General features: G+C 46.0%; 1 protein-coding gene across 1 annotated transcript in view; it reads left to right on the top strand.

The window, feature by feature from the left end:
• Positions 1–312: 312 nt before the first annotated feature.
• The window catches only part of LOC141113511 (medium-chain acyl-CoA ligase ACSF2, mitochondrial-like), a 115,603-nt gene continuing 103,538 nt past the window's right edge, over positions 313–12,377 (top strand). Inside the window, exon 1 of the mRNA XM_073606672.1 lies at positions 313–489. Coding sequence (XP_073462773.1) covers positions 395–489 — 95 coding nt within the window. The 5' untranslated portion in view covers positions 313–394. The remainder of the gene's footprint in view (positions 490–12,377) is intronic.

The raw sequence follows: 12,377 nt of genomic DNA, 5'->3' as shown, positions 1-12,377 counted from the left end.
ACTGGTTGGCGTTGCACAGGTGATATCAGGTCACCCCATGTTTACCTTCATCCCTGCTTGGTAATCCTGGTTGTATATTATGTAATTGGCATCTACAGAGAAACTTTCATTAATGAATTCCCATGTTGGCACCGAACAGCTGCGCCCAAATGTGCCGACAAAACTTTTCAGACGCTCCCTCGTTGACCCCCTCCACCCAACCATATATGGTGTGTGGGCGGGGATAGGCAAATCGATACAGCCGCGAAACTCTGGGTGGAATGGTGCTGTGTTCCAGTGGGAGCCTCCTGCGGGGCGGGGACTAGGGGCGGGAGGCGTGGTTTAATTAAAGGTACCCGCATCTGCTTTCAGGAGTTTCCCTTGTCCGGACTTATTGCGGTGGCTGTGCGGGGCTATGATGGCACGATCGGGGAGGATGATGCTACTGGCTCGGAGGGCGCTGAGTGCGGGGGTGCAGAGGGTGTGGTCTCGGGGCATGCACCAGGGCAGGTAAGTAGGCAACATGCTGATCTATTATATACTGTGTGCAATAACAGGCATGGGGTATTGCTGAGGACTGCACACCAACCTCCAACTTTATGTCTTCTTACACACTGGGGGGATATTTGTAGAATCAAAAATGTGTTGTGCAGAAAGTGAGAACAGCTGCTAGGAATGGCTTGTTCTCCGGCCAAAGGCAGGCTGAGGGCTGCATATTGGTCCCCCCCAAGAGGGTAGAGTGAAGCGCCCTGCAGATCTTAGAGCACCCTGCGGAGGTTAGAGGGCCCCATAGATCTTAAAGCACCCCATAGATTTTAGAGTGTCCCATGAAGGTTAGAGGGGCACCATAGATCTTAGAGCACCCCCTGGAGGTTAGAGTGCCCGATAGATCTTAGAGTGCCCCATGGAGCTTAGAGTGCCTCGTAGATCTTAGAGCGCGCCGTGGAGCTTAGAGTGCCCCAGGGAGCTTAGAGTGCCCCAGGGAGCTTAGAGTGCCCCATGGAGCTTAGAGTGCCCCATGGAGCTTAGAGTGCCCCATAGATCTTAGAGCACCCTATGGAGGTTAGAGTGCCCCATAGATCTTAGAGCACCCTATGGAGGTTAGAGTGCCCCATAGATCTTAGAGCGCCCCATGGAGCTTAGAGTGCCCGTGGAGGTTAGAGTGCCCCATAGATCTTAGAGCGCGCTGTCGAGCTTAGAGTGCCCATGGAGCTTAGAGTGCCCCATAGATCTTAGAGCACCCTATGGAGGTTAGAGTGCCCCATAGATCTTAGAGCACCCTATGGTGGTTAAAGTGCCCCATAGATCTTAGAGCACCCCGTTGAGGTTAGAGTGCCCCATAGATGTTTGCGTGCCCCATGGAAGTTAGAATGCCCCAAAGATGTTAGAGCGCCTCATGGAGGTTAGAGCAGTCCATGGAGGTTAGAGTGCCTAGTACATCTTAGAGCCACCCATGTAGGTTAGAGTGCCTCATAGATCTTGGAGTGACCCATAGGGGTTAGAGGGCTACATAGATTTGAATGACCCATGGAACTTAGAGCATCCCTTGTTGGTTAGAGGGTCCCATAGATGTTAGAGTGACCCATGGAGGTTAGAACGACCCATGGCGGTTAGAACAACCAATGGAGGTTAGAGCACCCCATGTTGGTTAGAAGGTCCCAAAGATGTTTGAGTGACCCATGGAAGTTAGAAGGCCCCATAGATCTTAGAGTAGAGTGCCTCATAAGTCTTTCAGTGACCCAATAGTGGTTAGAACGACCCATGGAGGTTAGAGCACCCAATGATGATTAGAAGGCCCCATAGATTTTAGAGGGACCCATGGATTCTAGAGAGCTCCATAGATCTTAGAGCGACCTGTGGAGGTTAGAGTGCCCTATAGATTTGAACAACTCATGGAGGTTAGAGGGCCCCATAGATGTTAGTACGACCCATGGAGGTTAGAAGGCCCCATAGATTTTAGAGCACCCCATGGAGGTTAGAGTGCCTCATAGATCTTAGAGGGACCCATGGAGTCTAGAGGGCCCCATAGATCTTACAGCGACCCATGGAGGTTAGAGTGCCCCATAGATTTAAACAACCCATGGAGATTAGAGTACCCTATGTTGGTTAGAGGGTCTAATAGATGTTAGCACGACCCATGGAGGTTAGAAGGCCAAATTGATGTTAGAGTGACCCATGGAAGTTAGAAGGCTCCAAAGTTGTTAGAGCGCCCAACGAAGGTTAGAGTGCCTCATAGATCTTTGAGTGACCCATGGGGGTTAGATGGTCCCATGGAGGTTAAAGCTCCCCATGTTGGTTAGAGGGTCCCATAGATGTTACCATGACCCATGGAAGTTTGAAGGCCCCTTAGATGTTTTAGTGACCCATGGAAGTTAGAAGGCTCTATAGATGTTTGGGTGACCCATGGAAGTTAGAAGGCCCCATAGATGTTAGAGTGCCCTACAGAGTTTAGAGTGCCTTATAGATCTTAGAGCGACCCATGGACTCTAGAGGGCCTCATAGATCTTAGAGCGACCCATGAAGGTTAGTGCACCCCATGTTGGTTAGAAGGCCCCATAGATGTTAGAGCAGTCTACGGACATTATAGTGACCCATGGAGTTTAGAGCACTCCATGGACCTTAGACTAGCCTACTGAGGTTGGAGCGACCCATAGACAAAGCACCCTATGGACGCTAAAACGCCCCATTAGAGTGCTCCATTGACGTTAGATCACCCCATAGACAAAGCATGCCATGGAGTGTAGAGCCCACCATGGACCTCAGAGTCACCTACTGAGGTTAGAGCGGCCCATAGACAATAGAACACTCCATAGACACAGCACCCTATGGACCTTAGAGTGACATACTGAGGTTAGAATGGCCCATAGACAGAGCACCCCATGGACGCTAGAAAGTCCTATAGTTGTTAGAGTGCTCCATGAAAGTTAGAGTGACCTACAGACATTAGAGTGACCCATGAAGGTTAGAGTACCCCATAGATGTTAGTAGCACCCCATGGAGGTCAAGACGTCCCATAAATGTTAGAGGACCCCATGGAGGGTAGAGCAACCCATGGAGGTTTGAGCATGCCATGGACATTAGAGCGACCCATGGAGGGTAGAGCACTCTATAGACATTAGAGATACCCATGGACATGAGGTTGCCTCGTAGACATTAGAGAACCCTGTAGACAACCTCCGTAGAGGCTAGATTGCCTACATAGGCATTAGAATGCCCCATAAAATCATTGCACGATAGGATGAGTGACAAGCTCAGTCCATTGTATTTTCTCCAAATCTGAGCAGATGGCCCCAGCTGACCAGTAGCATGGGGAAAGTTCAATTGGCTGTGTTGCATTTTGGCAACTTATTGCTGTACTTTGGCCAGCCATAGATGGACAGATGTCTTGCCAAGAATGATTAATGTTTCTTAGGCAAGGCCGGGGGTCATTATTACTCTTTAGAATATCTTTTCTCAACCTTTTTACGTTTGAAAACCCTTAAAATATTTTTAAGTTCCTCATCAACCCCCCAGCGTACCCTACCCCCTTTTACAGCAGATGTCAAGATCCTCCCATCATCAGAAGTCAAGAGTCCCCCACCCTCCCTTACATCACAGTCCACTCCCTTACCTTGTGCTGCTGCTGGGAAGAAGCTTGGGGCGGCGCTGGGAAGAAGAAAATGCAGGGTCTGGAGGAGGACCAAAGGAGGGTTGGAGTCAGTTGTCAGAGCTAAATGGTGAGAACAAGGGAGGCAGAGACGAAGGGGTGCTGTGGCTGCACAGAGAAGTGCAGGACCTGCCAGAAGAGTTCTGTCCTCTCAGCTGCCTACTGCTGAGACAGGGAGGGGATCAGAGACAATCCTCTCTGCTGCTGACTTCTAGGTGGGGGGTCCTGCAGCTGCAGGAGAGGTGTGAGGGCCACATGAACTGGCTTGGTGGGTCGGGTTTGGCCCGCAGGCCTTGTGTTTGACACATATGCATTAAGCATCCCTACACCAAACTGGTAGTCATTATTGTCCTTTAGAATAGCCCTACACCACCTGGGTGTTCAGTATTAACCCTTATCTTAGCCCTACACATGGGTAAGCTATGTACCACTGGTGTGCACACCAGTGGTCAATTTCCACATGTGTGATCAATATCGTACAGTAGGGTAGCCCTACACAACATTGGTGGTTATTAACGCCCCTTAGAATAGCTCTACACAACATCCAAGCATTGCATTGAGGGCAGGACTGTCCTTGTGTAGTGCTGCATCAACATCGTCTAGCTTTTGTTGTATTTCTTTTGCCCCATAGACATTCAATTTGCCTCTAGACGTTAAATTTATCCATAGACCTCAGAAAGGCCCCATAGGCATTAAATTGCTACCCCGTGGGATGAGTAACAATCTCAGTCAATCGAATGGGGATTTCCCAACACTTTGGAAACTCTTACCTGTTGGCCTCAAGGGATCCTCACCCCTAGGGTGGCCCTAAACAGCCTGAGTCTCGCCCAAGCATTGCATCAGGACATCAAGCTGAGGGCAGGATTGGGCCACATTGCGTTCACACCCATGTGTTTTTAAGTGCATTTTGCAGTTTGCAGACTACAATCCATTTAACATGGTTTCCTATGGTGCACGTTCACATCTATGCACTTTGCGACTGGTGTGTTTTGGAAAGGGTCTGGGACCCCTTTTTTTTTTCCCGCTTTCTGCGTGTAATAGAGTTCAATGGAATCACACCAGAAACGCAAATGTTGTGTTTGTGATGCGATCTTTGATGTGTTTTGCTTTTTGCAGTTTTTTTTTTGTTTAAAACACTGTATATAGCTGGTTGCTAAGGAGGGGGCCGGGAAGCCATTTAAAAAAAAAAATGTTGGCGTGTGGGGGACCCGAAGGGCCTGGTATGGACCTAGAGGGGGGACCCCACGCCATTTTTTCACAATTTTTTTTTTTTTTAACACATCACATGAGGCATTGTAAAACTCTGACATTCACAGACATGACTAGGCATGATGGAAATTATAGTTCCTGAACAACTGAGGGGGGCATAGTTTGAAGACCCCTGCTCTATGGGGTTTAAGTCAGGCGAGTTTGCTGGCCAATGATGCACAGTGATACCATGATCATTAAACCAGGTATTGGTACTTTTGGCAGTGTGGGCAGGTTCCAAGTCCTGCTGGATAATGAAATCGGCATCTCCATAAAGCTGGTCAGAGGGAAGCATGAAGTGCTCTAGAATTTCCTGGTAGAGGGCTGCGCTGACTTTGGACTTGATAAAACATGGTGGACCAACACCAGCAGATGACACGGCTCCCCAAATCATCACTGACTGGAAAATTTTGCATTTCATTTGGAAATCAAGGTCCCAGAGTCTGGAGGACGAGTGGAGAGGCACAGAATCCAAGTTACATGAGGTCCAGTGTGAAGTTTCCACAGTCAGTGATGATTTGGGGATCCATGTCATCTGCTGGTGTTGGTCTACTGTGTCCAAAGTCAGCACAGCTCTCTACCAGGAAATTCTAGAGCACTTCATGCTTCCCTCTGCTGACCAGCTTTATGGAGATGCTGATTTCATTTTCGAGCAGGACTTGGCACCTGCCCACACTGCCAAAAGTACCAATACCTGGTCGCGATTTGCGCCAATTTTTTTGCATTTACCCATACTTCAAAGTATCGGTACTCATACTTGCTGATACAAAAACGGTATTGGTGCCACCCTAGTATTTTTTGTCGTATTTTAGAGTTAGAGCGTTTTTACAGCTGAAAAACTCCTCTTAAAGTGTTACTAAACCCAGAAACTGCATTCACTATATCTGGTCTCCCACAGTACACAGAACATGGAAATGTAATTATTTTAGTAAATATAAATGGATAAATACTTTCTCATCAGCAGCATATAGCAGTCTTGTGACTTGTATCAGTTCCTAGTAAAGCTTGTAGGGGGAGTTTTCATCCTCCCCTAATCCTCTGTCTGGACATGTCTGGACAGTGCTGATTGGCCCTGTGCTGATCACGTGCACTCTCCCAAGAAAAGAAAATAACTCTCTAGCAATACACACCAAACTGAGCATGTGCAGCCCATCACCTGGCTCTGTAAATATCAGGTTATTTTTTGGAGACAGTGAAAAAAGAGGAGGATCAGAGAAGACAGGATCAAACAGCCTTTATACACAATGCGAAGGATTAACCCCTTAGGTTAATGAGTATAACAAGCATGCTTTACTGCATATACAGACTGATTTTACTGTTGTGGGTTTAATAGCATTTTAAAGAGGAAGTAAACCCTGATCGGTTTTACTTCCTCTTTTGCTCGCTGCTGCAGCCTGCAAATGAAAAGCATAATGGGCTAGTATGCATAGCATACTAGCCCATTATGTGCCACTTACCTGCTAAAGAATCCAGCGATGTCCCCTGTGTGGGCAGCTTCCATCTTCTGGCCCTCTTCCTTCCGGGCCGCGGACTCCGGCGAATCTGTGATTCGCCAGAGCCGCGTGACATCACTCCTGCGCATGCGCATGGAAGCCGCGATTAACAGCATAGGCTAGGGAAGAAACGCCACTTAGTTTAGTTTCTTCCCCGCGGATGCGCGATTGCAATTTTAGGCGGACTACGAGTGAAATATCTCCTAAACGGCGCACGTTTAGGAGATATTGCGACTACCTATAAGTAAGCCTTATTCTAGTCTTACCTATAGGTAGAAGTCCAAAAAGTGGGTTTACAACCACTTTAAGGCCTCATGCACACTGAACGTTATAAAAATGGCAGAAGCGTTAGCTGTGGAAAGCTATAGATCTAGAATGAGTTTTTGCAGTTTTTGCGTTTTGTGCTTTTCAGCTGTAGCATTTTTTTAGCTTATTTTAGCAAAAACTACTCCCACAAAAGCTTATGGTTTAAAAACACTGATAAACGCCACATTTTTCAGTGTTTTTTGGTGTTTTTGAGCGTTTTTTAACTTTTATCAGAGTTAGAGCATTTTTACAGCTGAAAAACTCCTCTTAGAACCCACTAGTTCTGGGGTTTTTTCCCAGCCAGAAAACGCCCCTGACAAAAACTGCTAACAGCCTATGTGGGAGTTTACTGGCTGCAGAAAAAAAACGTCTGAAGCCAAAAACAATAGCTGGAAAAACATCCAGTGTGCATGAGGCCTGAAAACCTGACCTACTCTATCAAACCAAAAAAACGATTTTAGCTCTAGATACACTTTGAAGGATAATATTTTAACTTTAACTGGCCATACACCAGTAGAATCCAAACACCCATACAAGCATTGAGAAAAATTTGTTAATCGGAGCGGTCAATAGTACCATTATCGAGTGGGTAGGGCCAGGGTGCCTAATTTCAATACAGGTCCTATTAAAGAGGAAGTAAACTTCCCTCTAATGTTTTTACCTATAGGTAAGCCTATAATAAGGCTTACCTATAGGTACTGTAAACATCTCTTAAACTGAAGGAACGGCCCGCCATGCCGCTTCTTCAGAGCCTTGTGCTGTGACCGATGGCTCCTGCGCGCATGCCTGGGAGTGATGTCAGTCACACAGCTGGAGTCCATGGACCCGGAAGGAAGACAGGCAAAGATGGATGCGGGGACGAAAATGCTAAGTACTCCCAGGACGTTGCTAAGTACTCCCGGGACAATGCTAAGTACTCCCGGGACAATGCTAAGTACTCCCAAGATGTTGCTAAGTACTCCCGAGACGTTGCTAAGTACTCCCGGGACAATGCTAAGTACTTCCACTACAATGCTAAGTACTCCCAAGATGTTGCTAAGTACTCCCGGGACGTTGCTAAGTACTCCCGGGATAATGCTAAGTACTCCCATGACGTTGCTAAGTACACCCGGGACAATGCTAAGCACTCCCAGGACGTTGCTAAGTACTCCCAGGACATTGCTAAGTACACCCAGGATGTTGCTAAGTACACCCGGGACAATGCTAAGTACTCCCAGGACGTTGCTAAGTACTCCCAGGATGTTGCTAAGTACACCCGGGACAATGCTAAGTACTCCCAGGACGTTGCTAAGTACACCCGGGACAATGCTAAGTACTCCCAGAACGTTGCTAAGTACACCCGGGACAATGCTAAATACTCCCAGGTTGTTGCTAAGTACACCCGGGACAATGCTAAGTACTCCCGGGATGTTGCTAAGTACTCCCAGGATGTTGCTAAGTACACCCGGGACAATGCTAAGTACTCCCAGGACGTTGCTAAGTACACCCGGGACAATGCTAAGTACTCCCAGAACGTTGCTAAGTACACCCGGGACAATGCTAAATACTCCCAGGTTGTTGCTAAGTACACCCGGGACAATGCTAAGTACTCCCGGGATGTTGCTAAGTACTCCCAGGATGTTGCTAAGTACACCCGGGACAATGCTAAGTACTCCCAGGACGTTGCTAAGTACACCCGGGACAATGCTAAGTACTCCCGGGATGTTGCTAAGTACTCCCAGGATGTTGCTAAGTACACCCGGGACAATGCTAAGTACTCCCAGAACGTTGCTAAGTACACCCGGGACAATGCTAAACACTCCCAGGTTGTTGCTAAGTACACCCGGGATGTTGCTAAGTACTCCCGGGATGTTGCTAAGTACTCCCGGGACAATGCTAAGTACTCCCAGGACATTGCTAAGTACACCCGGGACAATGCTAAGTACTCCCAGGACGTTGCTAAGTACACCCGGGACAATGCTAAGTACTCCCAGGATGTTGCTAAGTACTCCCGGGACAATGCTAAGTACTCCCAAGACGTTGCTAAGTACTCCCGGGACAATGCTAAGTACTTCTGGGACAATGCTAAGTACACCGGGGACAATCCTAAGTACTCCCAGGACAATGCTAAGTACTCCCAAGACGTTGCTAAGTATTCCCGGGACAATGCTAAGTACTCCCAAGACGTTGCTAAGTACACCCGGGACAATGCTAATGCTAAGTACACCCGGGACAATGCTAAGTACTCCCGGGACAATGCTAAGTACTCCCGGGACAATGCTAAGTACACCCGGGACAATGCTAAGTACTCCCAGGATGTTGCTAAGTACTCCCGGGACAATGCTAAGTACTCCCAGGACGTTGCTAAGTACTCCGGGGACAATGCTAAGTACTCCCAAGACATTGCTAAGTACTCCTGGGACAATGCTAAGTACTCCCAAGACATTGCTAAGTACTCCCGGGACAATGCTAAGTACTCCCAAGACATTGCTAAGTACTCCTGGGACAATGCTAAGTACTCCCAAGACATTGCTAAGTACTCCTGGGACAATGCTAAGTACTCCTGGGACAATGCTAAGTACTCCTGGGACAATGCTAAGTACTCCTGGGACAATGCTAAGTACTCCCGGGACAATGCTACGTACTCCCAAGACGTTGCTAAGTACTCCTGGGACAATATTAAGTACTCCCAGGATGTTGTTAAGTGAGGCCTAGTCATCACTGCTCACCTCCACCATCACAGGTATTGAGCTCTCAAATGCTGAGCTCAGACCTACTGCATCAGGGGAGAGAAAGAGTATGTGAGGGGGTTTGATACAGAGAAAAAGCTCACTCCTGTGATGGTGGAGGTGAGAAGTGATGACTAGGCCTCACTTAGCAATGTCCTGGGAGTATTTAGCAACGTCCTGGGAGTATTCCAGTCAGGGTTCATAAGGTAAGTAAATGGTCTACACCTATAGCAAGGGTATTATTCATTTTTAGTCAGAGCTGCACGATTTGTTTTAATCTACAAACATCCCTTACCTGCATAGGCCGGTTTTTGTAAAGGTGTACTATCCTTTTAACCACTTCAGCTCTGGAAGATTTTACCCCCTTTATGACCAGGCCATATTTTGCTATTCAGCACTGAGCTACTTTAACTGGCAATTGCGCGGTCATGCAACGCTGTACCCAAACAAGATTTATATATTTTTTTCACACAAATAGGATTTCTTTTTCTTGTATTTGATCACCACTGAGTTTATTATTTGTGATATAATTGAAAAAAGACCAAAAATTTGGAAAAAAAAAAAAAAACGAATAGTTTTTACTTTCTGCTAAAATCCAATTAAAAAAAGTAAAAAAAAAAAAAAAAAAAAAACGAATTTCTTCATACATTTTGGCCAAAATATATTCTGCTACGTGTTTTTGATAAAGACACCCCAATAAGTGTATATTGATTGGTTTGCGTGAAAGTTATAGCGCCTACAAACTACGGTATATACAGTGGGGACGGAAAGTATTCAGACCCCCTTAAATTTTTCACTCTTTGTTATATTGCAGCCATTTGCTAAAATCATTACCGGTAAGTTCATTTTTTTTCCTCATTAATGTACACACAGCACCCCATATTGACAGAAAAACACAGAATTGTTGACATTTTTGCAGATTTATTAAAAAAGAAAAACTGAAATATCACATGGTCCTAAGTATTCAGACCCTTTGCTGTGACACTCATATATTTAACTCAGGTGCTGTCCATTTCTTCTGATCATCCTTGAGATGGTTCTATGCCTTCATTTGAGTCCAGCTGTGTTTGATTATACTGATTGGACTTGATTAGGAAAGCCACACACCTGTCTATATAATACCTTACAGCTCACAGTGCATGTCAGAGCAAATGAGAATCATGAGGTCAAAGGAACTGCCTGAAGAGCTCAGAGACAGAATTGTGGCAAGGCACAGATCTGGCCAAGGTTACAAAAAATTTCTGCTGTACTTAAGGTTCCTAAGAGCACAGTGGCCTCCATAATCCTTAAATGGAAGACATTTGGGATGACCAGAACCCTTCCTAGAGCTGGCCGTCTGGCCAAACTGAGCTATCGGGGGAGAAGAGCCTTGGTGAGAGGGGTAAAGAATAACCCAAAGATCACTGTGGCTGAGCTCCAAAGATGCAGTCGGGAGATGGTAGAAAGTTGTAGAAAGTCAACCATCACTGCAGCCCTCCACCAGTCGGGGCCTTATGGCAGAGTGGCCCGATGGAAGCCTCTCCTCAGTGCAAGACACATGAAAGCCTGCATGGAGTTTGCTAAAAAACACTTGAAGGACTCCAAGATGGTGACCAAGATAGAACTTTTTGGCCTTAATTCTAAGCGGTATGTGTGGAGAAAACCAGGCACTGCTCATCACCTATCCAATACAGTCCCAACAGTGAAGCATGGTGGTGGCAGCATCATGCTGTGGGGGTGTTTTTCAGCTGCAGGGACAGGACGACTGGTTGCAATCGAGGAAAAGATGAATGCGGCCAAGTACAGGGATATCCTGGATGGAAACCTTCTCCGGAGTGCTCAGGACCTCAGACTGGGCTGAAGGTTTACCTTCCAACAAGACAATGACCCTAAGCACACAGCTAAAATAATAAAGGAGTGGCTTCACAACAACTCTGTGACTGTTCTTGAATGGCCCAGCCAGAGCCCTGACTTAAACCCAATTGAGCATCTCTGGAGAGACCTAAAAATGGCCGTCCACCAACGTTTACCATCCAACCTGACAGAACTGGAGAGGATCTGCAAGGAGGAATGGCAGAGGATCCCCAAATCCAGGTGTGAAAAACTTGTTGCATCTTTCCCAAAAAGACTCATGGCTGTATTAGATCAAAAGGGGGCTTCTACTAAATACTGAGCAAAGGGTCTGAATACTTAGGACCATGTGATATTTCAGTTTTTCTTTTTTTAACAAATCTGCAAAAATGTCAACAATTCTGTGTTTTTCTGTCAATATGGGGTGCTGTGTGTACATTAATGAGGAAAAAAAATGAACTTAAATGATTTTAGCAAATGGATGCAATATAACAAAGAGTGAAAAATTTAAGGGGGTCTGAATACTTTCTGTCCCCACTGTATACTGGAATTAAAGTTAAAATGACTCTAGCCCCGAAGATCCTATACAAAATGCAGTTATTGCCAATTCCGTTAGCACCATCTTTCTTCAGAACTTTGAACAACATCATTTCCAAGTTCATTTGGAAAAACAAGAGGCCACGGATTGCCTTTGGGGTCATGTGCAGGGACAAAGCACAGGGTGGTCTGGCTCTTCCAGACTTCAAGATTTATCACAGAGCAATAGTCCTCTCACGAATGTTAGTTTGGGGTAAAGAATCAATAGGGAAAAGATGGGAGAAATTAGAAAGAGATTTGAACACAAATATAAGTCATTTAATTTGGAACCCTCCACATGTCAGGGATTTAAGTCCAAATACACACATAATAACACGGTACACTTTCAGGGTTTGGGATCATTTACACAGACAGAAGGCATGGGAATTCAACTCACCCTTCATATATTTGAAGGAAAATAAGTTTTTTCCACCAGGATTAAAAGAGGTAGGAGGGAATTGGATAGGGAACCACGAAATACAGTTATTAGATATCACAAGAAAGGGTAAAATCATTTCTTTTCAGGAGTTGTCTCTGCTAAATGACCTAAAGAACATAGATATATGGAGGTACAATCAGTTGGCCTCCTTT

The sequence above is a fragment of the Aquarana catesbeiana genome, linkage group LG12 (genome assembly GCF_042186555.1).
Source record: "Aquarana catesbeiana isolate 2022-GZ linkage group LG12, ASM4218655v1, whole genome shotgun sequence".
Classification (NCBI taxonomy): Eukaryota; Metazoa; Chordata; class Amphibia; order Anura; family Ranidae; genus Aquarana; species Aquarana catesbeiana.
Note: the sequence above shows the minus strand (reverse complement) of the source record. Positions and strands in the feature narration are given on the sequence as shown.